The sequence below is a fragment of the Strix uralensis genome, chromosome 22 (genome assembly GCF_047716275.1).
Source record: "Strix uralensis isolate ZFMK-TIS-50842 chromosome 22, bStrUra1, whole genome shotgun sequence".
Classification (NCBI taxonomy): Eukaryota; Metazoa; Chordata; class Aves; order Strigiformes; family Strigidae; genus Strix; species Strix uralensis.
Window position 1 is genome coordinate 10,989,114 of NC_133993.1, and position 27,592 is coordinate 11,016,705.

Below are 27,592 nucleotides of genomic sequence, written 5' to 3' on the forward strand. Positions count from 1 at the left end.
AAATTTTGTGTTTTAGCACAATGCTCTGCGGGAAGCCCACGGACACCTGCCTGGTGAGGCTTCCGAGCAGATCCCAGAGGATGCTGCTTAGGGACGGGCAACGCTGCCACAGGCTTTGACGGGGAGGAGGTGGGCAAGACCTGCAAGGCCAGCGAGGCCGTTCTCCAACTGCTGCTGGCAAAGCAGCTTTGTCCTCAGGGGAGTACAACCCTGAGCAGGTTAGTGACCCCTGTACCTGGATCAGCACCTCATTTTCTAAAGGAACTCAGTCTCTGGACACAGGTTTCTTGATTGCATCAGGCAGAAGCAAAGTTTTATTAGAGAAGTTTTTCACCAGCAGGTACATTAGTGATCATACTACTGGTTAACTCCAGCAATAGTCATGGCAGTTGGGCACACGCAGCGATACAGAGTAGAAAAAGCAAATAGCAAAATAAAGCAGAATGTGGCCCAACGCTCTGCTTAGCCCTCTGACACATTGCTTAGCATTGCTGAGTAATACAAAAGAGCACACTCCTTGCCCTTTGCAGAGGCATACAGTAAATATTGTCTTTCTTCATCCATGGCTCTGCTTCAGGGTTCTCTTGTTGGATATTCTCATTTCTCTGCTTAATCACAAATCCTTCTGCAAGGCACTGGAGAGATCAAAGGAAATATTACTTTGTTTATAGCAAAAATAGATTCTTTCCCACACTGTCATTCTATACACGTGATCATTTCACAAGCCAATTCAATTAGAATTTCAGATAAATAGTGTCCCTTCCTGGAAAGGTCTGACTGTCGCCTGCCAGTCGGGCAGATGGGATTCGGAGCTAGATGGAGCATGGTTTGCCCTTTTACATAAAAATGCCAAATGGTGGAAGCTGCAGACGTTGCACCAGCAGCAATCTGGATGAGGGAACGGCATCGGAGTCCTTGCCAGAACAATGCCCCTGCTCACACTCATTCTCCTGGACCAACTGTCACCATATTTCTTTATTTCTTTTTCAGTTTGACTGGAAGTTTCCTCTTGAAATAGTACTAGTAGTTTTCTGCCAATATTCCCATGAATCCCGTGCGCTTTTTTTTTCTGATTTCTGGGCACTCTGCTTTCTCCTACTCTTTCCTTTGCCCCAGATTTCTTGTCAGTCCTTTCTCCGTGTTCTCTGTGGCTTGCCTGCCTGCTGACTCTGTCCTTTTCCACCCCTCTTCCCCCTCCTCTATTTTTGCAGCTCTCATGCTTCCTAGCAGAGTCACAGCTCCTGAAAGCCCTTGTTGTAGCCACTCCTCTGTGGCCTCCCATCATGTATCTCCCAGTAGCCTCACAATAAAACTTCCAAACAGCACCTGTAAGCTACATGGGAAAGATCTTTGTTACTGCCTGGGCTTGTTGCATTAGAACAGAGAAGACTCTGGAAATCTTGTCGAGTGCTGCAGTCCTTACCTTGTATCTCCGCAGCTGCACAGGATGGCATCTGGGAAGACGAAGTGTAAGTGTGGGTTGTTCTAATGATACCTCCTCCTCCTATTCCACTTGTTCTTGCAACTCCTCCTCCTAGCCCCGAAGACTGACCAATTCCTCCTTGCTGACTATGGGGACAGGAAAATAACATTTTAGTGAAGGAAATGACAGAGAAACTAAAACTACAGTTTTTCATTGTCCCTGCTGCTCTCAATCTGCTTTCCTATTTGGCAGGAAATTGGTAGAAGATTGCAGTGACCTTTCTTCTTGTGGCAGTGGCTGGCACAGGGGGGGAAGCAGATTGTCACCACTGACCGCCCGGCAGCCCGAATAGGTCAGTAAGGGTGAAGGAGCTGTGCCGTGCCTCCACCTGTCGTTCACTTTGCTGTTACGATAAAATACCCAGGACTCAGGTATTTCACTGTATCTTTTGGTGCATCTCAAGCCTACTTACATGAGGTCCTGCTGCCCGCCCTCCAGCAGGCAGCGGTACGTGTGGATCTCCTGCTCCAGGCGGCACTTGACGTCCAGCAGGATCTTGTACTCCTGGTTCTGGCACTCCATCTCCGCCCGCAGATCAGCCAGTTGCTGCTCCACACACGTGATCTGGCTCTGGAGCTCAGCAAGGTGGTTGTTGTAGCGACACTCTGTCTCAGCCAGCGACGACTCCAGGTTGTCCCTCTGAGGAGTGACAGGTGGCACAATACAAATACAGGCAAGAGAAACGCTGCATTTAACTATGAATACTTACATCAAAGTGTAACTGTGAGACAGCTGAGCTTTACGCCAGCTCACCACCCACCTGGCTGAGCTGGGCCTGGAGATCGATTTCCAGGGCTTGCAATTGGCGTCTCAGTTCGGTGACCTGGTTGTTGCACGTCTCTACCTCCTGACCACTTGTAATAACCTCCCGATTCACCTCCTCAATCTGAAAATCACCAATGCAGAATAAAGGTGTTAGAGAATGTGTGATGTTGGCCAGATGAAGGAAAGAGCAGAGAAGCTAGCAAAAAACATGAAATGAGAAAGGTTGGGGTGAACTCTCATCCTAATGGAGTGTAAACCCTGGTCATCATCCCTCTTGTTCTTCTAATAGTAGTGCCGTCCAGTTCTTCTCACTACTTACCACGTTGTAAGGAGTTCCTGCCTCAAGCCTCACTAACATGCAGCACGTCCCATGACCCCATAACAAGGACGCAGAGTGGCCATACTGTCACTCGGTCAATTTAAACCAATGCTGAGCGCTGTTAGAGTATGGTGTGTGGCTTTAACGTGTGATAAATCTCTGTGGAACCATTGCCTGGGTTAGCTGGGGAAAGTCAGAGCTGCATAAATTTGCTCACCTTGCACTCGTACCAATCCTCAACTTCTTTGCGGTTGCGTTCAATCAGCGTTTCATACTGGCATCTCATCTCCTCCAGGATCTTTCTGAGGTCTGGGCCAGGGCAGGCATTGACCTCCACGCTCACATCTCCAGTCGATTGTTTCCTCAGACAGCTCATTTCCTGGAAACACCACCCAGATCATGTCATTTTTTCAAAAGAAGGAAAAAACCGAGGGAGCTGAGCTCCCCTGTAGGGAGGAGCAGAGCCCCTGCCAGAGCCCCTCTCTGCTGCTGGACTCTCACAGCTCCAAGTTCACATCTATTGTCTCCATCAAGCACTGCCCCCCACAGCCAGCACCCCAGGGCGAGGGACCCTGCCTCAATTAACGCTTTTGGCGCTGCAGGCAAGGGCAGGACCCTACCTCCTCGTGGTTCTTCTTCAGGCAGCAGAGCTCCTCCCGCAGCGACTCCAGCTGGGCCTCCAGGTCAGACCTGCAGAGCGTCAGCTGATCCAGGACCTGGCGTAAGCCGTTAATGTCAGCCTCCACGCTTTGGCGCAGGGCCAGCTCCGTCTCGTACCTGGGAGTGAGAAAGAAAGCAAGAAAGAGTAGTCGGTGTCTGACATCACCATTTACTCTTTTTTTTTTCATTTGACCATCCATCTTTCTTACAGTATTTTCCTAACTGGCCCCACAGGATGCTAAGAACAGCAGTCTGAGGCTTGCTCCTACAAATCTGCTCTCAGTCTGCCTTCTCTGGAGCTTTCTGACTGGGCGGAGGTGTCACTCACCGTGTTCCTGTGCTCCAACAGGAGAAATCAAAAGCTTCCCCTTTGAAGCTGAAGACAGACCAAGTCTGTCAGTGGCAGCTCAGGTGAAGCCCCGCTGCTCTCTGTCTGCAGATCACTTCTGCTTTCTGAAGAACTCTAATCTCCACTCAAAACCATCTTGTTATCCCAAACTTTCCACCCTGGAACTGCCACTAATTAGAGCAGCTCCAAAGGCGATGGATGAAAGGGCTTTTCTGCGTCGCCTCCAGCCTGTCCTGGCCAGAGGATCCCAGGAGAGCTGTCTGAGAGCTCCGCACCAGCTCTGCGAGCGGGAGCGCGGGGCCAGCGCAAGGGCACAGCCGGGGCTACTCACTTCACTCGGAAGTCGTCGGCCGTCATCCTGCTGTTGTCGATGTTCAGAATGATCTTGTTGTTGTCTATGGTTGCGCAGACAATCTGGAAAAAGCATATTCACTCCTCAAGTCTCTTCCCTGTATCCTCAGGCTCAAGTGTACCCCTTGACTGGTGCTACCAGACCTCCTTCTCTCTCGCGTTTTTTTTAAATATTGTGTATCAGGCATGGGGGAGTCGAGGAGAGCAGCAGTCAGAGGGTGTGTTCAGTGAAGTACGGCGAAGGCATTAAAATCATAAAATATGTGGTTCAGATGCAGACAGTCAGGGAGGTATAATTAGTGTCGTCCAGCACCTACCACAACCCACCTCACCTTTTAAATATAAATCTTACTTTCATGGATAAGAGATTTAAAAGCTTTGTTTCAAGACTTAATTATAAGTCTGTCTCATTCTGTTTCCTGGATTCTTTTCACTTTATTCTTCTTTGTACATTGACGTTCTAGAATTTTTGCCAAACACACTCTGCAAACGTTTTTAATTTTAAATTGCATACTCAAAATGTGTTATGGCAATGCTCTCTTTGTTCTTATTTTTAATTAGATGTCCTATATTTCACAATTCTGTATGGAAGAATAGACTTGTAAAAAAAGGAAATAGCGTTTAACTGGAATTCTGCAAGACTGATGACAGAATAATATAAATTCAAGGCAAATGAATGCAATCCATTATTTATTTCTCTTTTAGTTGCTTTCTTGGCATATATCGATTTAAACACCTTGGCACAAACCTAATTCAGAAAGACTACTGAGCCCATCCAGATATATTACACCCAGATAACATTTTCCCCTTCAAATATCTCTGATGAATAACAGCAGTGGAAACAGTCCAAACACTCCAGGTTTTTACCTTTGAGCTCTAGGGCTTTCTACAGGCAGTTGCCTTAATGGCTGTTTACAAAAATCATTTTACAACAATGAACTGTTACTCTTGATAACTGCATTAAGTTGTGAACCAACACGGAGGGAGAAGCTTACAAGGGAGAAAGCCGCTGAGAAATGACATTACCTGATTTTGAAGATCTTCTATTTCTTTATAATAGCAGCTGTAGTCCCGTGGCTCACAAAAAGGGCCCTGCTTGGCATACCACTCCCTGATTCTGCACTCCAGGTCAGCATTTTCTTGTTCCAGGCACCTCACCTTGTCCAGGTAAGAAGCCAGGCGGTCGTTAAGGTTCTGCATGGTGACCTTTTCGTCACCAGAAAGAAGAATGCCATCACCAGCAAAACCACCTCCAACTACCCCTCCACCAAGACCAATACCAAGGCCACCTCCAATGCCACCGCCAAAGCGAGCACTGCCACCGCTGAATCCAATGCCTGAACATCCTCCGAGGACAGCAGCTCCTAAGCCACCTCCATAGTTTCCACCAACCAGACTGCCAGTGCTCAGTCCTCCTCCATAATTCACACCACCACAGTAGCTTCTACCCGAAAACCCTCGGCTACCACCTATCCCGCAAGTCGTGTATCTTCCCGAGGAGACTGAGGAGATCCGTGCTCCTCCACCACCACCACCACCACCAATAACACAGCTGCCACCGCTGGTCCTTCCCCTGAGAGAGCCAGTTGTCTGCTTAATACTACAACTCATTTTGAGGACAGCTGCAGATCCAACCCAAAGCCCAAAGCAAGATGCACAGCTTGATATTGAATCAGACTGCAGGTTGGTTGTTGCCGCAGATCTCTATTTATACCTTCCAAAGGGGGTGTCACCTGTAGCGTGTTTCTTCTTCCCACGGGGCTGGCTAGTCTTGCTGTTTATGCCAAGAATAAATAGCCCATAGGCAGTTTCCCTCTAGAAATCCCAGTTCACAAGGAAGATACTTTACATGTCAGCAGCTTATTCCAAAAAGTAAAATAATGTTTTATGAGTCATCAGCTTTTTGTATGATGCAAACTTTACAACAAGTCAAGAAAAAAAGTTGCCCTTGATTATGTACAAAGAAGAAACATTGGTATTTATAACATCAAAGTGCCTTTTATCTTTTATTAATTTGTATTTATTTTATTCTTAGTCCAATAAACATTTTTTATATCACATGCTATGGTAGAGTACGTGGAACAAAAATGGGAAATTAACATAAATTCTCACTTTTGAAAAGTGTGAACAATAGTGACCGTAGTAGTGAAAAGACCAGGGATATGGCAGTGTAGATGTCCGTCACCTGGCACAGGGACAGACAGCAGGTCTAATACATGCTTGACTGTGAGATTTCTTAAATCACTGAGACAATTCCCCCGTGGGTTTAGTTCCCCTTTTGTGGCTTAGATGTCTTTGGTCATGCAAAGACAAGAAGTCAACTTGCTCACAGTCTGCGAAGATCGGGCCTGCTAAATGTTGGAAGTCTTCTGTGTCCAGATGTTACCCAGACTTGATGTAAGCCGAAGTGCATGAAGTACCTCTCTGAAGTTATTTTTCAATTACTTTAATTGCCGTCCATGCTGCCTCAATTTGTGGTGATCGTAGATAAAGAAAGAGATGACAGAAAAGGGAGTATCCATGGGCGATATATCCAGTTCCCTGGATGGCCCGAGAGGTGATCCCTCAGGTCTTTGCCATTACTAAGATTGTGCTGAGCACAAAATAAGGAGAAAAGCTTTCCAAGTTTCTTAACTGAGTTTGTCAGAGCAGTAGCAGGCATTAGCCCAGCCTGGCTAGTGATGGGAGCGGGATCTCCGAAACCAGGCAAGCAATAGCCAGAGGAGTGTTCGGGGAACTGGCTCGGCCAGTGCAAGTCCCTCTCCAGCAGACTGCTGTAACGAGAGGAGATTCTGCTCTCCAGGGGACGGAGGCTTCTGTTCCCTACAGCGTGGAATTTCCAAGCAACTCTTACTCACAAGTAACCTTTGACTCAAGCATGTCCGCATTTACAGGAGCAGTTGTGATAAATCCTCTTTGGCGCTGAGTGTGACACCTGAGAGGGAGCCCTGAGAGCAGCCGTCACCTCCAGGAAGAAAGGCAGAGAAAACCTACGCTCGTACGCGCAGCCACCTCTCACTTACTGCTGGGAAGCTGGGTGGCTTCTGTCACCATGGCAGGAGAGTGTCCCCAAGCATATATATAGATGTGATCGTCGTCTCACCAGCATAAGTTAGGACTCCCCACTCTCCAGTGAGATAATTTATTTCTTTACTTAGATCAGAAATGATAAAAAGACGCCTACCCAAGGCTTGCAGCATCCTAGAATATTCATTATTCATATGGTGCAGTAAAATAACTTGCTCAAGGACAAAGCCGGAGTCTGTCAGAGCTCGGATTCCTGGCTAAGACTGCAGGGCCTGAAATACGAGTCCATCCTGCCCCTGGAAACACGCCCCCCTGCTCCCCACACAGCCCAGACTCACAATAGTGAAAATCATGAGCAAAAAGGAGAATAGGGAGTAAATCTGACTTTCATGCGTCGTTTTGAGGAATATAATTGAAGACAGGGTGTGGCTGTAAGAGCCAACAGAAATTAATATGTCTGGATTGCTTGGAGCTTTGCTTCTGCCGTGTAGGTTTTCAGAAGTTGCCTAACAGCAATCTGCAGAGAGCAGCACTCTGGGCTGAGCTTGCCTTTCTTTCCCTTTCAGAGTCTTTGGTTTAGGAGGAGACATTGCAGATATTGGACATTTCTCTATGGGTGGGCAAGGAGCACCTACACCTCCTTCTTTCAGTGATTGCCTACTAGGAAGAAGGAATAAGTCTCGCTCCACAAAACAAAGTGGTTTGCAGCACTGTACGACTGCTCACATATGTCCTGGCAGAAAGGTCCACGGGCTACTCAATCCCGTTTTACCAGTGAAGATTAGAAACAATCATGCAGTTCTTCCAAAGGACTCGTATTTGGGATATAATGACATTCTTTGGAGCTTTACTGGGCTCCCACCAGGACACGGAACACGGGACTGGTACAGCAGATGCATCCAAAAGCCAGTCCCTGCCTAAGCAGCCTGGGCTTTGGAGCCGGTTGGGTGCTTGTCGCGCTCTGTGCTGGCGGGTGCCGCTGTCTGCAGCTGGCGGGGGCGCGGGGTGGGTTCCCCCCAGGCACTGTGGCGTTGCCCTGCTCCTCACCGCCGAGCCAGTGCTGGCTTCTGCTTTCTCCAGCTGTGAGCCACCATCTTGTGCTGAAACATCCATCAATACCCTTTTTTTCCCCACTAAACTGATTTCCCTACCTCCACTTTGGTTATTATTTGTGTCCCTGTAGCCTAGGGGCATGGCCTTGGCGCAGAACGCTGCATAGGAGAGGACTGTGCATGTCTAAGACATAAAAATGTCCCAGAAGGATTTACAACCTAAGTGTAAGACAGGAGGAAACAAATTATTTCATACAGGTGGAAGTAAAGGAAGCAATGAGAGGCTATTAGCCGGTGTGATTAGCAGTGGGCTCAGCACAATGTCAGTGCAAACACCGTTAGGTCTTGTGGGCATTATGGCAAAGAAGGGAGGTCTGAAAGTGGACAAAGAGGTAATAAGTGTAAATATTGACACACAGCGATGGCAGCTCCGGAGGAGGCAGGGAGGTGTTACACTTGCCAGCAATGCTGTGGGCACTGGAGTTCAGTCCTGTGGGCGCTGCGACTGTCCCAGTGCAGAGTGTTTTTGCAAAATGTCAGCCTGTCTCTTCCACGCTCTGCTCACTTTTCTTATCAAAGTTGATAATGTTTTCTTGTGTCAACTACAAGAAGGGTGTGTCTAATTTGACAGAACTTTGCTTTCATAAGCGTTGCTTCAGTGATGTTTGTGCAACCACACTGGAGTATGATTTTATCTTGTCACTTGTAATTACCATTAATAATTTGCATAATGGCCATTAGGCATCACTTATTAAACATTTCTTTGATGTGATACTGAGCTGGCTCCAGACCTCATGCTCCCATCTTTCAAATGTAGACCATAACTTTTTTCTGGCTAATGACTCATTGGTTTATACCACCATGTTTAGCAAAATTCCTGTAAGGCAAGTGAAATAATTATCACAGTGAGTTTGGTAACAGCATGATCCTGGGTCTTAAATACGCCTCAGAGACCAAGGTGATTACTCTGTTTCAGTTGCTTTCTTGCTGACTGTTCACATCTTCAGACTCCCTCTGAACATCTGTGGCGATGGAGTAGAAGTTCAGCAGAACAAGGTGGACAGAACGAGATTTCTTCCTGCTGAAGCTCACAACCTTCCCTGATTCCCTTTGTGGAGGGTTTGGAAGGAAATTCCAGCGCCCACCAGACGATGACAGTGCAGCCAGACTTCCCAGTATTTGGATCTCTGGAAGCACTGCTCGTTATCATGGCAAAGAAGGGGACCAGAGAATTTGTGTTAGGCCAGATGGGAGGATGCTGATGGGTGAATGACACCACGGCAGTTTCACTCCTGCACGGACAGCTGAGTGCCGGCCGGAGGAGGAACAAGGCGTCCGCCTGCGGTCCCCGCTGGCAGGGCCGCGTGGGTCAGAGCAGAACCTGCCCAGCAGAACGGGAGGATTCGGGTGCTGCCTGCACTCAGAGGCCACTCAGTGGTACAAGAGCGACAGGCAGCCAAAGGCATGGGCCAGCCACAGCCTCCCCAGAGTGTCTTCTTTTTATCTTTGTTTCATATTTGTACTAAAAAGTCTCTTCATTTCAATACACTTTCAATAGTGGTTCCCACTGGCAGTTTACATTACTTTATTCAGTGTACTGAGATGAGAAATCTCCTGCTTGATTATAGTTGTACTCTTCTCTATAATTCTTTATAAATATTGCACAAGCCAGTAGACAAAAATACAAACCCCACAGATGATAGTTACTATGGGTGTGAGTGAGACTGTACCTGTCTGCGTACTTTATAAAGTAGACTTTTATAGAGGAATTATAGTTTATACATCACACCAGAATATGGCCTGCTATTAAAAATGCAGAGTGCCTGTCATCAGGTGTAATGGCTTGGGCAGTGCAGTGCTGAGTTCCAGCACTGGCCATGTGCAAAACGAGCTGCTTGCTTTCTGTTTCTCCACTGACGTCTTAAACCTCTGGTATGTTCACTCCTCAGGGGGTTTTCTGACGGTGGTGTGGTTCCCGTGTGTCTGCTCTCTCTGTAAGACAGAGACTGTCCCTGCTGGAGTAACCGCAGGGCCTCTTGTCTGCAGCCACTGGTGGGGATGCTGGAGCTGCCCTCCAGCCCGAGCGCTGACAGAACTCCCCCTCTCCTCTCTGGGCTCCTGTCCTTGCTCTTTTTATCGTCAGATTTCTCTCCCAATCTTTCACCTTCAGCCTAAGTCCGAACCTTCAGTCTCAGTTCTGTCTGTCTGAGGTACTCATTCACTCTTGCTTTGCAAGATTTGTACATTAAAAGAGAAGAACGAGCTCTTCGGAGCCGCCCCCCCGCGTGCTCGTGGGAGCGGCTGCGTGTGTGGCGTGGGACAGAAGTTTGCCCACAGTCAGTGTCCCAGGTCACTTCTTGTCCTGCGTCCTCTGCATTTCATTTCTCTCCTCCCCATCTCTTCCTGCGCTGTTTCCACAGTCAGCGTTTCCCATCACTGTCCAGGGTATAAACTCATTGGGCAGGGAAGGCACCTTTTTATTTCTGCAAAGCATTTAATGCGGCGACCGTAGGGCTGCTGTGTAAACACCGAGGCAGGTTAAATAACACTGAAATGCATGGAATAATTAGTGTAGCAGGAATGGGAGATACAGAACTTGGTAGAGAAAGTATTTAACACAAAGCCTTGTGCAGAAGCTCGTTAGAGCAATTACCCCCACAGGGCTAACAGGAGTCTGTTACTTGGACAGAGCGGGGAGAGGCCACCCCCGGAGGGACCCGCTGGAGCCGCCCGATGCCGCCCCGGCCGCTGTGCGGTGCCGTCACCGACACGACGCGTGGCCGGGAGCTGGGAGCTCAGAGCACGAGGGGTGACACCCGAGCAGAGGTTTTCTGCAGAGCAAAGACCCCAAGCACGAAACAAAAGCCCCGCCTTTGCTGTGGTTTTTGCCAAGAGAATAGCTGGCTGTGGTCAAGCTTTGGCTTCCTCCATGTCGTCATTCCAGAAACATCTGGGCTGTTTCTTTCTTTAGACACCGACACTCGTGTCCCCTGAAGTCTTCTTGTTCGAAGCCTTCGCGTTAGCCCTCTGTGTGAAGTTAGTTGTCAAACCCCATGCAGTATTTCGCTGCAGAAAGGGGCTAACAGAGCCACGTATCGAGGAGCAGAGCTTGGGAACAGCCCTGGCAGGCGGGCTGACACCTGGGTTAGACACTGAGAGGGGACAGGCTGCATCTTGAGTCGCTGCTTGCACAAGCAGCAAAATGCAGTTGTGTTCCTCAATGTGTTTGTAATTCCTTTCACTGCGGTAATAAAATACCAGCACCTTTTTTTTTCTGGCTGTTTATTGTATCTTACTTTTAAAAAAATTCTCTCCCACATATTAATTTGTCTCACCCTTTTATCTTCCCACATGTTGCCAGCTGGTTCTTCCCGTTTGCCATTTTTTTAAAGCCATGTAGAGGTTCTTTATTTAGCATTTTCTCTGGGAATTGTTTTCCTCCACCAGGAGGGTGTGTCAAGTCCAGCAGAGCCTTGCTCTCAAAATTACTACTTCAGTGTTATTTGGGAAAACGTGTTGTTCTTGATTTTATGTCGTTGCTGCACATTCATAATAACTCAGTGTTGTGTATTACATTATATTAGCACACACCTAGTTTAATGAAAAGTCGATTTTTGCTCAGCAGTCTCCTTCAATAGAAGACTGTCAGTCAGGCTGCCTTGAAACTCCTTCCCTGCACTCTCTCCAGCCTCCCTCAATGTTTCTTTCTCATCACCTTCTACTTCATGTCTCAGCTTATGCTTCCTGCTCGGGTAGCCAACGTCCCTTTCCGCAGCATCAGCTGGTCCCTCTCCTCCATCCTGCTGTGGCTGCTCCTCCATCACCGTCCTGCAGCCACTGAACTCTGAGGAGCAGGGCACCAGATGGGAACATTGCTTTCTTTTCTTTTTCCTTTGTAATGATTGCTTTGTGGACATAGATCAAAGGTGGATTCCTAACCAAAGGTGTGTGATAAATATAACTATCTGCCTAACAATTTTTTAAATACTTGTATATTAATTTACTTGTAGAAATTATTTCTCAGGTTCAAGGCTGTGTCAGTAGTAGCAAAGTTTTATTAGCGACAAGCTTTGGTAGTTGTTAGACAACTGACCACAGAACAGACTAGCCCAGGTGAAGACCAGTGATTAGATCAAAGCAGCACCGCAGGATGAAGGCAGCAGGCAGCGTGGGTGGCAGGAAGGTTCTGCAAAGTCCCTTCTGACTGTGCTATAAGCAGAACTGAGAGCTGTCAGGTTATTTTTGCCTTGCTTTTTCCAAAGGGTTTGTTCTTCGAGAGACCTCCGCAGGGGGCTGTGCAGTGGGGCTGGCAGGAAGCTCCCTTGCCTGTGGTGACCTGCCGAGGGAGAGCAGAAGCGTTGCCTTGTCGGGGGGTTCGCCTGCATCGCGCACCTTTCCCTTACAGCCCCCGGGCTCTTGTACTGACCTTTCTTTTCCCTCTTCTCCCTGGCTTGCTTAATTTTATATACCTGTTGAAAGGCTGGTGACTGACTGATTTCCCCTGCCAGTTCCTCATTTTCGTATTGTGCTGAAAGTCTTATTTAAACACATTTACTACTAGTAAACCCCGTGTCAAACATATTTTCTGTGCATAAATTTATAAATGCCCCGTAGCTGCATCCCTTGCCACGGCTTTCTACCACAGCTCAATTCATCCCCATGCTCTACCACCGACAGTCACAGCTGCGATTCTGCCCCTCTCCAGAAAAAACTGTCTCCAGCCCCTCGTCACCACCCAGAACAGCCCGGCCATCTCTCCTCCTCCTCTTCCCCAGGTACCCAGCAGGACTAAAGCAGCAACCCACAGTCACCCTCCCTGGCTCCCAGAGGACACCTCACCTTCCCCGTCCCCACCCGGAGCGCAGGGGTTTAGGGCAGGCAGGGCTGACACAGGCCGGCCTTAAGCCCACCGCCTCTTCCAGCTGACGTTGCAGGGACTCCTCTTCCCACGGGCCCTCTGTGGAAAGGAGACAGCTCTGGTATCCAAGGCCCCACATCCCCCCCGGAGATCTGCCCCATCCCCTGGAGCTGCTGGTAGCCTTGGCCTTGGCTCTGTGTCTCCAGTCACTGTTGGCCACTTCCCCTTTGAACCACGAGGGTCATTAAGAGCAGCAATTAGCACATCCTCCCTGCTGCCTGTCTGTTGACAGCAATTGCTTTTCCATCTTGACACAGTCAGGATCACCTGGGGCTCTCAGACAGGCTCTGACAGTGTCATTTCATCCATTGCAACTGGCATTTTGGAGCAAGAACTGATTTTTCATGTAACTAATTTAGGACTGGAGAGTCCAGGAGAGGTGACCTCAGGGCACCACCATTAAAATACCTCTTTTTCCAAACTGATGGAGCAGGTGGGTGCTCCGGCTGGTTATGTGTGTATGCAGCCATTTATGAGATTAGCAGCCTGCCTCACTGTTTCAAAATCTCAGGCACTGGGAGGCAGGGAAGAGCCAACTGCTTTACATACAAATTAAATTCCCAAAACTTTAATTAAATTGTTGTGTGAAACTGAAAATGTTTAGATAATTTATTGTTTCGGTTAATTTAACTGCCAGTCCCTAATCCTGTCTAGCTGTGGCAAAGCCAATAAAACTCAGTTGCATGCCAGTGTGCGTAAAAGGCCTTGCCCAGCTCACAGTGAAAACCGCCCTGGAACGAGCCGCGGTGCTGCGCCCTGCCCCGGCGGCTGGGGCCGCTCGGGGGCCACTCCGGGCCGCCCTCGCTGGCCCAGCACAGGGGATGGTCTCTGGCTTGCACTCTGGACGTAGAGCAGAGCCAAAGCCTCACATGCCTCCTGGTTTGCTAACAGGCCCTGGCTGGTAACAGGTCAGTACTGGTTCCTCACCACAACGCTGCTTTCACCACTTGTACCACGAATTTTCATACCCCTGTAAGTCAAAGCATAGAGATTTTACTGTGCCGGCTCTGTCTGCAGTCTGCGTACATGATGTCGTGCTGCCCGCCCTCCAGCAGGCAGTGGTAGGTCTGGATCTCCTGCTCCAGGCGGCATTTGACGTCCAGGAGGGTCTTGTATTCCTGGTTCTGGCACTCCATTTCTGCCCGGATTTCAGCCAGCCGCTGCTCCACGCAGGAGATCTGATTCTGCAGCTCAGCCAGGTATTTGTTGTAGCGACATTCGGTTTCCGCCAAAGAGGATTCCAGGTTTTCTTTCTGAGAATGGAAACACCACAAAGGTACCTGGGTGTGCTGCAGGCCCAGCCCGCCTGGGTGCAGGTACGACCCTGGCGGTGCAGCTTTCTAGAGAGAGCTGGGGAGGCGGAGGCGTGAGTCGTAGTGGCATCACCTACCATGGTGAGCTGGGCTTGTACATTGATTTCCAAGGCCTGCAGCTGACGTCTCAGCTCAGTGACCTGTTTGTTGCTTGACTCGATCTCCTGGCTGCTCGTGATGACCTCCAGATTCACCTCCTCCACCTGCAACGTTAGAAAAGAGCAGCCCTTCCCTCACCTCGCCACAGCATCTCCTGTGCGAGGCCATCACCACGCTGCTTGTGCACGCCCCGCAGTGCACCTGAGTGTTTCCAAATCCGAAGCCCCCCCATTTATTCTGTTGTAACACCATGCGGAGGCCCCTCTGCCATGTACAGAAGAACCTGAAACTGGGCCGTACAGTGAGATGCTGAGCACATCGTGACACAGTTGCTGATATTGAGACATCCCTCCTTTCCCCCCAAGAGGCAGAGCAGGGCACAGTACCTTGCAGGCGTACCACTGCTCAGTCTCTTTGCGGTTGCGCTCCATCAGCGCTTCGTACTGGCACCGCAGATCCTCCAGGATCTTCCGCAGGTCTGGGCCAGGGCAGGCGTTGACCTCCACGCTCACATCTCCGGTCGCCTGTTTCCTCAGACAGCTCATTTCCTGCAGAGAATACGTGCACCATATCAGTAATATTGACACCTGGGGGGATTTTCCTTCTTCCTTCATCTCAGTTCTCTAAGAGCAAGGGGCAGTCTAACCTCTTCGTGGTTTGTCTTGAGACAACACATCTCTTCGGTCAGAGCCTCACACTGCAGCTGCAGGTCGGTCTTGCAGCTGGCCAGCTGATCCAGGACGGGCCGTAAGTTGCAAATATCTGAATCCACATTTTGCCGGAGACCACATTCAGTCTCGTACCTTAAGCCACAGGCAACAAAGAAAGGTCAGCGTGGCAGTAAGCCATGGCAACATCCTTGAGTTGAGTTTGTGGGGGAAAAAAATTTAGGATCAAGTTCTTCTTTCGCTTCAGGCATGCAATGCTATGAACATTGTCAGCGGCACCCACACCTTTCCCAGAGATCTGCATTTTAACACGGCAGCGCGACAAGCAGAGGGTTAGGGCTTCCCCATCAGCACCGCTCCCCTGCCCTTCCGCGGGCAGTGGGAACCCTCAGGCCAGCACAGGACCCTACTCACTTCACGCGGAAGTCGTCAGCAGTCATCCTGTTGTTATCAATATTCAGAAGGATTTTGTTAGTCTCCATGGCTGCGCACAGGATCTGGAAGAGAAAATGCAGGAGAGAGATTGGGCTTGTGGCTTCCTCTGGCTACGGAAGACTCTGGAGGAAACACCTACCCGGGGTAGTGCAACCCACTTATTTTATAATGATTCCATATATTGGGGTTATTAATCGGTTAGACGGCATTACCGCGGGGAAACCCGTGTGCCAGCTCGGTGGAGCAGGCTGTGCTGAAACTTCAGCTCTCTGTACATGCAGTGTCCTCCTCCCCCCAACCCTCCCATTCACCTGCACCTCCAGGGACACAGCTCTTGCCTCTGCCATTTGACATGGGTCTATTCACATGTGAAAGCAAAGCCCAAAGAAATATTAGGATTTTCTTGAAAAACAATGACTTACCTGGTTTTGAAGGTCTTCGATCTCCTTATGGAAGCAGCTGTAGTCCCGTGGCTCGCAGCTGGGCCCTACCTTGGCGTACCACTCCCTGATCTTGCACTCGAGGTCGGCGTTGTCTCCCTCCAGCAGCCGCACCTTGTCCAGGTAAGAGGCCAAGCGGTCGTTGAGGTTCTGCATCGTCGCCTTTTCGTTGTTAGCGAATAAGATCCCATCACTGCAACCAGCGCTGGCCCTGGTGAAACTGCCACCAACGCCTCGAGTGCAGATGCCTCCACCGCTGAATCCAAGGGCAGAACAAGCCCTCTGGGTAGCTCCAAAGCTCCCACCAGTAGCGCTGCCAGCGCTCAGCTGCTTCCCAAGTAATCCCTCGCTTAAACTGCCACCAGAAAAATTGCCAACCACACCAGCGAAGTCATAGGCAGCGTGTCTTCCCGAGGAGGCGGAGGAGACCTTCCTTCCACTACCAGCTGCAGAGCTGCCCGCGCTGCTCCTGCCTTGGGAGCAGGTAGTAACGACCTGCCTGACGGCACAGCTCATGGTGAGGGCGCGAGGATCCAACTGGGAGCCCAGGGCAAGCTGCACAGATGGTGGCGGAGCCGATTGTGATCCCTCTGTCCCCATACTCCTCTATTTATACCATTCCTCATGGATGTTGCCACCGGAGAAGGGCTGTTTATTCTTCCTCCTTGTGACCTGGCTAGTACTTTTTTTTTTTTTCAGCCGGAAGTATTTCCCCAAAGGCATTTGTCTCCAGAAATCCCACAACAGAAAGATGCTTTGGTTAACAGAAGCGTGTTTCAAAACTACATCAAAAATGTTACTTCCTGAATCATCAGGTCTGACTTGTGATGACAACTAAACAACAGTGACACAAAAAACGACGATACCCGAGAGTGCCCGGGGAATGAAACATCAGAGCAATTATCCATCCCTGACGTGGGCGAGTCTACCCGGAAAGCAAAAGCTGTGGGAAAGTCGTCCTATCTGACGGAGCCTGTTCGACCCCTTTGTGACCGGGAGCGAGGGTGCCCCCTCATTCAGCTGCCCTGCGGCCGCGGGGCCAGGGCCAGGAGACCACCCTGCGCCATGCTGCCTCTGCAAGCGCACACAGCGAGGCTCCGTCCCGTTCCGCCTGGCCGTCAGTTGAGGGAGGACCTGCCGAGGTCTGGGTCGTTGGCCCTCGCAATGCTCTGCTCTGGGACAGCACCGGAGAATGTTGCACTCGGTATTTGCACGCTGATATTTGTTACTGCTCCTGCACGCATCAAAACATCCCCTTACAGAGGGGAGATCCCCAGGTGTTTGTTTTGCCGCTTTCAAGGGGAGACAAAATATTCAAATATTTATCCAAAATAAAAGAGACTAGGCTATTTCCTGAGTACCAGATGCTGCAGTTAACTATGAATATTCACTGTCAAGAGAGGACAGCCACCTAAAATGTTTCATAAGATTTGTAAAACAGTAACACTGCGAATTTCAGAAGCAGCCTGATGCTGTATAGGTCTGACCCAGTTCCAATCAGCACCATGGAAATTCTCCAAATCTAATCTGGGGAAAATGTGTTAAATTTAGCAAAGGCACTAGAAAAGATCATTTAAAGAAAGATATTAAACCTATTCTTTAGTCTTGGAATTCTGAACTGAGGAAGAAGGGAAATAATTAAAATGTTTTGTCATCTGAATCTTTCATTTTATTAACAGTATTAATGCAGCCATGCTAATATTGGCCGACTTTCACCCGTGTGTTGTCCAGCATTGGCTTTGGCATCCAGGTCGCTTGGACACATCACTTAAAGGGCGCGTCAGGTGCAGCCTGGGTCAGAAATATTGCTTATGCCATTTGGGTAGGTTCATTAGCCTTGATTTTATCTTGGCACTGCAAACCTAGAACACCTTAAATGTGGTGTGGATTCTGTGCATGTCCATCCTTCGTTCTGTCCATAATTAGCGAGTGAAGCCTGTGCCGTGGTGCCAGGGCACGCCCCAGCGCTGGCGAGGTCCTGGGTGGAGGCTGTGGCACGGGCAGGACCGGGCGCCTCTGCCACGGAGCAGCTCGCTGCTGGGGCAGGAGCAGAACTGCTCATACTCTGTCTGGCTTCCATGAAGAATTGTAAAATTAATGCTGAGCTAACGTTTAATTTCATTTAATTGAGAAATACATAGTCCTTCATTTTTCAATGGGAAAGATTAAAACCTTAATGAGTGTGTGTGTGGGGGTTTCAGTTATTGAGAACTAAGCAGAAATGTCCACTTTTCTTTCTTACTTTTGACCTTCAGACCTTGCCGTAGGTATCTGTAGCCCAAGATGATTAAAATTTCTACAGCTTTTTTAAAGGAGAATGATAATTTCACTCTTGATTTTACTGGATTTGTGTGTTCTTCATGGTAGCTTTTTTCCTTTCCAAAATTTAAAATTTTTATTAAAACCAGCTCTTGCTTTTACACCACAGCATATCTCAAGACATGCCAGCAGTTACAGTCCTCATTTTATTAAAAAAGATTTTCATATTTTTATGAGGAGATCTGTTAATGACAGTATCTACATGGATAATGGAAGGCTCTTTCCAGAATTAACTTTTACTGACTTCCAGACTGGAGTCTACAGACGGAAATTTGCTCACCACAGCCTTGTAGCCAGCCACGGGCAATGCCTCTGATGAGCCATCCTCGGTTGGCTTGGGAGCCCCTTGCAGGCAACGTTGTGCCCCAAGGGAGGAAGAGGAGGAGAGAAGTGATGGCTTACGAGGATTTCCCGGCAGGCATTTCAGAAACAGCAGTGCAGGCCTGACAAGGAAAAATTATTACTTGAAGTAACAAATGAGCAGAAAAGCCTCCCCCAGGCAAAGGTGCTGTTCCTATTTAATGAGCTTTGTGAAAAATAGAAAGAAAGGAATTATACTTCAACCTTACATTTGGGTCTTGTGCTGTGCTTTATCGGGGAGAGCAGGGTGGCGGTAGAGGGTGGGCACTGTGGCGTTATTCCCAAGGGTTGTTCTGCACAAAATTGTCAGATTCAAAAGGGCAATGGAAACGAGAAAGAAAGATTAGATTTCCCCAGAGGGTAATCCTTTGGGATAGTTTAAGGCTTAAGACTGTTTCTTAAGCTAATGCTTATGAAGTACAGAAAGTATAATGTGTCCCCACGAAGGAGAGCCAGCATTTCACGTTCCTACAGACTTTCCCCGAGACACTAGCTGATTTCATGTCCGAGAACTTCCCCGGAGACTCGGTGACTCAGGTCCGACACCAAACCCTGAGTCCCTGCTGGTGCCAAGCTGCTGCCCGTCACCCTGCGCAGCTGCCGGCCCAAGCCCACGTTTGGGCTGGAAGTAGCCACCAGAGAGTGCGGGGGCGGAGGAGCCGGGAGCCTGGCGCTGCCGAGGGGCTCCCTGTGTCCTGCGCAGGGCCGGCCTCGGGCTGCGAGAGCTGTCGGGCTCCACGAGAGAACTGCAGGCAGCCCTAGCTCCTGTCTGCTCGCTGTCGGCTGAATTTCAGTCTTTCACCTATGGAAAATTCTTGTGTTTGCTATTTACAAAGTATTTGCTTATCTAGCTATTGGTGTCATTGTCATTCCACCTTTTTTCTGCGTGTTATTGGCTGTTCCAAACCTGATCTCCGTCTTGCTGACGACACCAGACGCTCCAGGGTACTGATCCCAGCTTTGCAAATCACTCTAGGCAAATCGTTCAGCTTCTTCAAGTCTCAATTTCATGCTTTGTAGGATGGAAACACTAATAACAGCAATAGTCCTTCTCCAGGGCATTGTAAAAACAACCGTCTGATGCGAACATGGAGCTTTAGAGATGGGAAACATGATACTCATTTGAAGTATTATTCACTGTAAGTGTTCTTGCTATTAGATATTCAGTTTGACACTGCACATCCCACATATTTCTCCCTCTGTCTCAGCTGACGCAATAACTTTCAAGGATGTTCTTGGTGTTCCTTTTTTGTTCTGTTGTTCACTGAAGTTTCACCATTATTCGCTGAGGATTTGCTTCTGTAACTCTTCCCTGAATCCTAGCAAGGCTTTTCTTGTCGTGCTTGCATCTCGCAGAAAATTTGAAAAATGCTCTCCAAAACCAGTGTTTGTCCATCTCTTGGATGGGATAATTTGTCCGTGTTTCACACATACAAACTGTGTGTAGCAGAGTAATAATAAAAGATAAAGGTATTTTTCTTCCTCAGAGTACTGTATTGTCACACGGTGATTCCTCGTGCTGAGCTGGGACTTCTCTCTGGTTTGTGGTAATAGGGCTGTGCGGAGCTGTATGCAGAATTTAATCCTTTTTCGTTGATGCAAATATATGTTGGTGAATAAGGAAAACTCCTGATAAGATCCTCCCAGGGGGACTGAATCAGCTGATTACAAACCTGGGCTTTCCATCAGCTCTCCCAGCCCTTCTCGGGTATTCGTTTCAGGCTGCTCCTGCTGACAGAGTAAATCGATATCTTAGCACTGGGTGACAGATCAAAGATAACTAAATATGCTGCTTGATAAATCTCTCCCCTGTGTCCTCTTGGCTGCAGAAGTGGCCGTGCCTCACTGTGCTGCCAGCAGAGCCAGATACTCTCGGACTGGCATGTTCTTTTAGCCTCCTACTTATATTTGATACATAATGTCTGTGGTTTTCAGAAAGCCTTTCTGTATTCACACGCTTGGGGCGTTCTGCAGATGGCTCAGGAGTTAAAAAGCTGCCACTGAAATGCAACAACTCTCTTCTGATGGAAAAAAGCGCATTTGCAGTTTAATCAGAATTTCCAGCCTGCACCCTTGCCCCTTGCCATAAAGTCTAAGACGGCTTGATGCTAAAGTACATTTTTGCTAGATCTCATTTTTATTTTTGAGATGGCTCTAGCTTGCTTGACTTGGGAGTCTTCCTGCTTCTGCAAGGAAGGTCTGTTCTTCCAGCAAAGAGCAGAGCATGATACAGTCGATGAACTCTGCACTCTGGTCTGCGTTTCATTTCCTGCCCTTCTCTGTAATTGCTGAACAGTAATACAGAATGATAACATCTCTTCACACTCCCTTTTCTGGAAAGACCTGGCAGGTTCCCCACTTCTTCGATCACCTTTCCTCTCCTTTGCTCATCTTGTCATGCCCCACATGACATCACCAGCTCTTCTCTCGACTCCGCAGAGGCCGGGGAGCTGCCTTTGCCATTGGGCACTGGGGGCCAGAACGCCTTTGTGGAGCCTGCGGGAGAATGAATCATCAATAATAATCAAGGGATGGGCGGGCTTGACTTCAGCCGCAGAAGCCCCTTGTTCGTGGTTATAAGCAAAGGGGAGCCTATGTACTGCAAGCTTTTACCTTTTCCTTTTGTCTAGGCCCAAATCTGAACCCAAGGCTGAACGGAGCTCCAAGGTACCACTGGCTGGAAAGCATGAAGTGGGATCTAAGGGATTCCATCAGGCTTTTGGGTCTAAAATGATTTCCTCGCCTCTCTCACCCATGGGACAGGCTCAGAGGATGCGCAACCAGTGCGGCGTCCTTTGGTTCCGCCGCCGCTCTCCAGGAGGGGAGTGGGCAAAGGCAGAGGTGGTGCCTGGCTGCCAGCGCACGAGCCGCATCCCTGATCCCGGCTGGCAGCTTGCCTGCAGGCGTTGGCGTACGACAACTGGCGCGTGTGTTTCAAGGATTTTAGCAGGGATCTGCTAGATGCTGTAGTGATAAAAAATTATTGCCGCTCATCCCTCTGCGGATTAAGCAGTGGTTACTTTAGAGCTGTTACGTGCAGCCCTCGGGCAACATGAAAAGACCTGTATGAAGTTTTTGTACCATGTGCCTGACAGCGTGATTTAAACAGTCAAATAAGACAGAAGGCATGGATGTATAAGATTTGCCAACCAGTCTGGTAGTGTGCTCGTGCCTCAGAATGGTGCACGTGACAGTAGTTGTCTTGCTGAAGTCATTGAAGTTCAATTTACAGGAGAAAGTGGTTCTTTATGATACCAAGAGTTGCAGAACTGAGCTTTATTTTGTTGGCTTTATTTATCAGTTGTGTGGCACATTGACCTCAAGCATCGTCCTTCCATCATTGCCTTCATTTTGTATCAAATTTATCTGTTTTATGTCTCAGTCAGTCCCGTGTATTTACAAGCAATGAGTTCAGTAGAAACAGCTGTCTCGAATTATTTTTGCTCCAGGTGGAACCCACATCCCTCCATTCCCCTCCTCTCGCTGGCTTCTTGTGGTTTCTTAGGACTTTCCCTGGCACGAACACACAACCCTGAGGCTTTGAAGGATCATGTATCAGTGACAGACAAGTCTGCAGTTGCATGAAAGAGGAAAAAAGCTTTATTAAATGTGTACAGAGTGCACAATGACACCTGCGTGAAATTAGAGTAGTAGAGGAAGGAGGAGCAGATGACTGAAGCGGACTGCTTTCTGTGACGTGACCCCATCGCATACGCCCTCAGAGAGTGCTCGGGGCAGCTTGCCGCTCTCTTGGGTCGAGGGTCCCTGGAGCTGCTTGTCCTCCTAGCGAGTGGTGAGCGCAACTTGCTCCCGGGAGGAGACCACCTTCCCATCCTGCACCTCCTCAACGATCGTGCGGACCTGACGGGAAGATGTCGTGACTGCAGAAGGAAAGCAGAGGACAATTATTCAGAGGGCAGGAGGGAGAGAAATTTCTTAACACGTTGTCAGATGTTACATCTTCTTCAGGAGGATGTCAGAAATTCCACAAGGTACTGGAAAAAGCCGTTTTAAACAACCCTGCATTGGCTAGGAAGAGGGAAGAGCAGGCTGATGGGAAAGCTCGAGAAGGGAGAAGTCACACTTCTTAAACGTGTGGTGTCGTTTGATTTTTCAGGTCTGTGTAAAGCCAGAACGCTGGCTGCTCAATCACAAGGCCCATTCAGGTCAAATCATTCTTGTGGTAAAGGAGTGCAAGGTATTGCCCTTCCCGACAGCTTTTTCCTGTGGTTAGCAGCTGTAAGATGCACCCGAGCTCTCCCCACTGCTGTCACTCTGATCAGCCAGCAAGGTGGCACAGCACACCCCAGGAGTGACTTCAGCCCGTCAGTCTGGCAGCTGCTCCAAAAGCAGGTCTCGAGCTGTTTGTTACAAATGAGCGCAGCAAGACAGGTTCTTACCATCTCTGCCGGAGTGCGAGGACATAGCGGAGGAGTACTGGGAAGAGATGCTACAAGAGAGGGAGAAAAACAGAGAAAAGGTTAGGGACAAACTCTTTTTTGTTGTTGGTACACAGGCTCTGATTTCAGGCAGGAGGAAAACAGAAAAGGCTCATAGCAGCTGCTAAAATTGCCGCCTCACTTGGTGTCTCCAGGAGGGCAGAGGGGCCACTGCCCCTTCCAGCACCGACCAGTGCCCGTTAGAGCATCTCCCTGCAGGGAACGGGGACAGAACCACCGGGACCTGCGGCTGGTGTGAACGTACAGACCAACCCTGGATGCTGCAACGGGACCGAGTCCCCAGCAGCAGGTTCTGTGTGTATCACCCGTCTCCTCCTGAGCCGCCCTGCCGAGCGGAGCCCCTCTACGTACTGGGCGTCCTCGCCCTCCAGGAGCCGGCGGTACGTGGCGATCTCCTGCTCCAGGCGGCATTTGACGTCCAGCAGGACCCTGTACTCGTGGTTCTGGCGCTCCATGTCGCAGCGCAGCTCGGCCAGCTGCTCCTCCACGCTGGTGATCAGCCCCTGCAGCTGGGCCAGCTGGGTGCCGTAGCGGGCTTCCGTGTCGGCCAAGGTGCCCTCCAGCGCCGCTTTCTGCGCAGAGGAGAGGGACGGGCTCAGGGGGGGCGGCGGGCGGTGGGGATGGGAGCGCCCCTGCGTCCCCCGGCCCGCGCTCCTGCGAGCCCCCCGCCCCGCAGGGAGCCGGCCCCTCGTACCGTGCTGAGCTGGGACTGCAGGTCGATCTCCAGGCTCTGGATGGTGCGGCGCAGCTCTGTGATCTCCGTCTTGCCGCTCTGGAGCTGCTCCGTGTTGATGGCCACCTCCCGGTTCAGCTCTTCCGTCTGCGAGGAGGCAAAACCGTGCCGTTACCGCCCCGGCGAGCGGGCACAGCCCCGGTCCCGCGCGCCCCGCGGCACTGCCGGCTGGCCGGCTCACCTTGCTGAAGAACCACTGCTCGGCATCCCTGCGGTTCTTGTCCGCCAGGCTCTCGTACTGCTCCCTCATCTCAGCCAGGATCTTGGTGAGGTCGATCCCAGGAGCAGCATCCATCTCCACGCTGATCTCTCCACCCACCTGCCCGCGCAGGGCGTTCATCTCCTGGCACATGAGAGACACATGAGACACATCAGAGTGAAATTGGTGTATTCCCATCGCAGCAGATTTCTTAGCACCCAGCACATGAACCCCCCAGACGTCCTCCCGGAGGCCTGGCCGAAAGAATTGTTTCCCTCCCCCTTACCCACTCAAGTGTCTCCTGACGGCCCTAATTGCAGAGACACTCCTGCACGTCTGACCTGACCTCTTCCCATTGTGCGCAAGATACATTTTGTAGTCCCAGTCTGAGCCTGGCTCTGTGCTCACCTCCTCGTGGTTCTTCTTGAGGTAGGCCAGCTCCTCCTTCAGGTTCTCGATCTGCATCTCCAGGTCAGCTCTGGCCAGGGTCAGCTCATCCAGGACCCTGCGCAGGCCGTTGATGTCGGCCTCCACGCTCAGGCGCAGAGCCTGCTCCGTCTCAAACCTGGGGACACACACACAGTTGCACTGTGGAGCCCAGCTGATACGGGTTTTTTTCTTGTTTCCTTCCCCAGCTTGGCGTATTTCTGCCAAGCATCTGTTATTAAATGTGCGTGCACAGCTCCCCACAGTGCAGGATTGTCAGGGCAATGCTGTGTCCAGGAAGAGGGGCACATTCCCAGTGTCACTGTTAGTGAGCAGTGACCTGGTGGAGTGAAGAGGAGCCTTAAACAGACCAGCTCTTCCCTCCCTTCTCATACGAGCTCTCAAAGGCCTTGGACTCACTTGGTTCTGAAGTCGTCCGCTGCCAGCCTGGCATTGTCAATCTGTAAGACGATGTTGGCATTTTCGACAGTTGCAGCAAGAATCTGGCAGGGGATAAAACAAAGCAGAAGAGTGAAAAAGTAGTCCCAAAAAATGGTGTGCTGCTGCCTGAGCTCCCGTTCAGAAGGGCCGGAGCAGCACTGAACACGTTGGGCTGAACTTCCACACGGCCTCTGCAAAGAGAGAGAGAGAGAGAGAGAGAGACGGGCTACTCGTGCTCCATCTCCCGCTGGCGCTGCTCCGGTCGAGTGAAGACGCCGGCACACACATGTGCCACAGCCTGTTGTCCCCGCCGGAGCGGCATCTCCAGGCACTCACACCACGCTCAGAGTCCTGGCTTTGTCTGGCAATGCTGAACAGCCCAGCTGAGAAGGAAGAAGGGGTTGAGGAAGGAGTGCCTTGTGCCTGAATTGTTTGGCTTTCGTAATTACACCTGAGGTACAAATTCTTGTTCTGGGATTTTGAAAATGATTGGCCATTTAATGAGCAGTAATTTCTGTAGCCACAAGCTAATAAAAAGCTCTCCCTGAGTTCTGATGCTTCAGGGGATATCCAAGCAATAATCCAGGAATATTGATGTGGTAATTTCCCAGCTGTGGTGCGGGAGGGGAGGGAAGGGTCTGCCTCCCTCCCACGAGCAGAGGGTTTCTGTGAGACCCAGCACTTCTGGAATCTGGAGACAGCTTCTGCCTCCACCTGTGTCTGTGCGCCAGATCAGAGCACACCTGGAATCTGAAGAGAACTTTGTGCATGAAGGCAAGAGCCCTTCACCCCAAGGTGAAGCCCAAGAGAAGGGTTAAAGAACTGAACAATTGTAGGTATGTGATTCCCCCGGGGCTGAGCCCTGAGCCCTCAGCCTGCTGCCCCACTCCCCAGGCATCGACCCTCCCAGAGCGGGTCCTGTCCTTACCCTGCGCCCACACCTCGCCCCTCCCGCCAAGCCTGAGCTTGCTGGGGATGCTGTCACCACGATGAGTAATGTGGGCAGAGGGAGGACAGCGGTGGCGGGTGGGAGGGGAAGGGCAGATTCTGGCGCTTCTGTTCAAGGGCCTTTGCCTAAAATCAGCCAGGGAGCTGCTGGGAAAAAAAGAAACAAGCTTGGCCATGATTTCATCTGCTGCATTTTAGAGCGGGGCACGCACTTGACTTCAGCACCTCTGAAGCCACCCACCACAGCCTGTTCGGACTCCTGCATTTCACTCATGTCTGTGTTTGCCCATTGGGCAGTTTCTTTCTTTTTTAACCTCTACCTTGAGCCTCCTATCAGGCTAGAAAAGATCTGGTTTGTAGGATATTTATGAGAACGACTTAGCATCTCCATTTGCATATCATTCAGTAGTGAACAGTGCCAAAGAGATAACGTGTCCCTGCCTGCAGTGCCTAATCAGGAGCCTGCCAAGGGGAGCAGGTACCTGGGGCAGAAGCAGCATGGAGGGAAGGCGGGAGATGGCTGGTGTGGCAGCGCCCGCCCTGCAGCATCAGGCAACCTGAACCAGCGTCTGACAGCCGCTGACTCCTGCTCTCCTGCCCCATCTTTCTCCCTACACTGAAAAACTCAATACAAAACCCATCCTTGTGCCTTGTGGAGGACATGACCAAGGACCTGCTGTTCATAAATGATGACAGTTATTTCCAAGCATGCTCCTTTCCCATCTCAGACCAATTACCTGTCGTTTGTTTGTACTCTTCCCTTCAGCTTTTAGGAACAGGGTCATCTTTTTAAAAGTGTCTTTAATGAAGATGTCTTGGTAATGGCAGCATCCTACCTTGTTCCTGAGCTCCTCGATAGTCCTGTAGTAGGGGCTGTAGTCACGGTCTGGACCAGGTCCCTGCTTCTTGTACCATTCCCTGATCTTGACCTCCAGGTCCGTGTTGGCCTCCTCCAGGGCACGCACTTTGTCCAGGTAGGCAGCCAGGCGGTCGTTGAGGTTCTGCATCGTCTCCTTTTCGCCAGCCGGGAGGATGCCATCGCCGCCTCCAAAGCCGCCTCCAAAGCCGGCCCCAAAGCCGGCCCCAAAGCCAGCCCCATAGCTGCCCCCAAAGCCACCGCCGAGGCCCCCTCCTACGCTGCTGCAGTAGCTGCCCCCATAGCCACTTCCGAGCCCCGAGACAATGCGGGAAGAGACAGAGTAGCTGCCAGAGGCTCCGTGGACGCTGGGGGCTCTGTACCCTCCGCCCCCCACACGCACGGAGGAAAGCCTGCTGGAGCCTCCACCCAGGCCACCGAGTCCCTTGAGGGAGGTGGAGGAGGAGTATTGCCTGACAGTGGTGGTGCTCATGGCGAAGGCTGGTGGGGCTGGAGGGCTGGAGAGAGACACCCGGCTCGGCAGCGCAGGCAGCGAGTGCTCGCTTCCCCCTGCCTTGGAGCCCTTTATAGCCGGGGCGGGAGGCGTTGCCGGCGCTTTTTTTTTTTTTGTTGCATTCCCGATGATTTTCATCACTCCTAAAATCTGAGCCAACTTCCAGAATCGTCATTTTTGCCTTTGTTCTATTAATGCTTTTTGTCATATTCCACTAGAAACTTTTTATCTCACAAAGGGCGTCTTTATGCTTCTTCCGTTTCCAAGTAAATAGTCAGGTGTGATTCAAAGTAGGACGCTCCTTGCTCAGGGCTACATTTTAATACTGCTTTGTACTGTTAGCTCTGAAATAGAGCTATTCAGAGAGCATTTCGATGGAGCATGTCAGCATCCCTTCTACTGTCTTTTGTCCCAGCTATACAGGGTCCGGGCTCTCCTTAGGTTGCACACACACACC

At 50.2% G+C, this 27,592-nt stretch overlaps 3 protein-coding genes across 3 annotated transcripts; all 3 read right to left on the minus strand.

Moving 5' to 3' along the window:
* Positions 1–373: 373 nt before the first annotated feature.
* LOC141953485 (keratin, type I cytoskeletal 19-like) lies at positions 374–5,538 on the minus strand. Its single transcript, XM_074892088.1, has 8 exons — positions 4,954–5,538; positions 3,908–3,990; positions 3,188–3,344; positions 2,785–2,946; positions 2,244–2,369; positions 1,896–2,122; positions 1,424–1,569; positions 374–635 (listed from the first exon to the last, which is right to left on the minus strand). Exons 1-8 carry the CDS (start codon positions 5,536–5,538, stop codon positions 610–612), a joined length of 1,512 nt encoding a protein of 503 aa, XP_074748189.1. The 3' UTR covers positions 374–609.
* A 7,337-nt stretch (positions 5,539–12,875) lies between these two features.
* Positions 12,876–16,395, minus strand: LOC141953499 (keratin, type I cytoskeletal 19-like). Its single transcript, XM_074892116.1, has 7 exons — positions 15,862–16,395; positions 15,419–15,501; positions 14,983–15,139; positions 14,723–14,884; positions 14,315–14,440; positions 13,951–14,177; positions 12,876–12,963 (listed from the first exon to the last, which is right to left on the minus strand). Exons 1-7 carry the CDS (start codon positions 16,393–16,395, stop codon positions 12,876–12,878), a joined length of 1,377 nt encoding a protein of 458 aa, XP_074748217.1.
* Positions 16,396–22,161: 5,766 nt separating this feature from the next.
* Positions 22,162–27,159, minus strand: LOC141953486 (keratin, type I cytoskeletal 14). The gene is made up of 8 exons (XM_074892089.1): positions 26,602–27,159; positions 24,797–24,879; positions 24,359–24,515; positions 23,933–24,094; positions 23,713–23,838; positions 23,370–23,590; positions 22,959–23,008; positions 22,162–22,439 (listed from the first exon to the last, which is right to left on the minus strand). The coding sequence occupies exons 1-8, from the start codon at positions 27,112–27,114 to the stop codon at positions 22,342–22,344; spliced, it is 1,410 nt and encodes a 469-aa protein (XP_074748190.1). The 5' UTR covers positions 27,115–27,159; the 3' UTR covers positions 22,162–22,341.
* Positions 27,160–27,592: the final 433 nt, after the last annotated feature.

Excerpts from the sequence above, each read along its gene's own strand:
- LOC141953499 (XM_074892116.1), bottom strand. The coding sequence starts at position 16,395 with ATGAGCTGTGCCGTCAGGCAGGTCGTTACTACCTGCTCCCAAGGCAGG. Across the intron at positions 14,441-14,722 it reads AGCAGTGGTACGCCTGCAAG|GTGGAGGAGGTGAATCTGGA; the intron begins GTACTGTGCCCT and ends CTAACGTTGCAG. Across the intron at positions 14,178-14,314 it reads TACAAGCCCAGCTCACCATG|AAAGAAAACCTGGAATCCTC; the intron begins GTAGGTGATGCC and ends TTCCATTCTCAG.
- LOC141953486 (XM_074892089.1), bottom strand. The coding sequence starts at position 27,114 with ATGAGCACCACCACTGTCAGGCAATACTCCTCCTCCACCTCCCTCAAG. Across the intron at positions 24,880-26,601 it reads TCGAGGAGCTCAGGAACAAG|ATTCTTGCTGCAACTGTCGA; the intron begins GTAGGATGCTGC and ends ATCCCCTGCCAG. Across the intron at positions 23,009-23,369 it reads CTGGAGGGCGAGGACGCCCA|CATCTCTTCCCAGTACTCCT; the intron begins GTACGTAGAGGG and ends CCTCTCTTGTAG.
- LOC141953485 (XM_074892088.1), bottom strand. The coding sequence starts at position 5,538 with ATGAGTTGTAGTATTAAGCAGACAACTGGCTCTCTCAGGGGAAGGACC. Across the intron at positions 3,345-3,907 it reads GCCGACGACTTCCGAGTGAA|GTACGAGACGGAGCTGGCCC; the intron begins GTGAGTAGCCCC and ends TCTCACTCCCAG. Across the intron at positions 2,123-2,243 it reads TCCAGGCCCAGCTCAGCCAG|AGGGACAACCTGGAGTCGTC; the intron begins GTGGGTGGTGAG and ends GTCACTCCTCAG.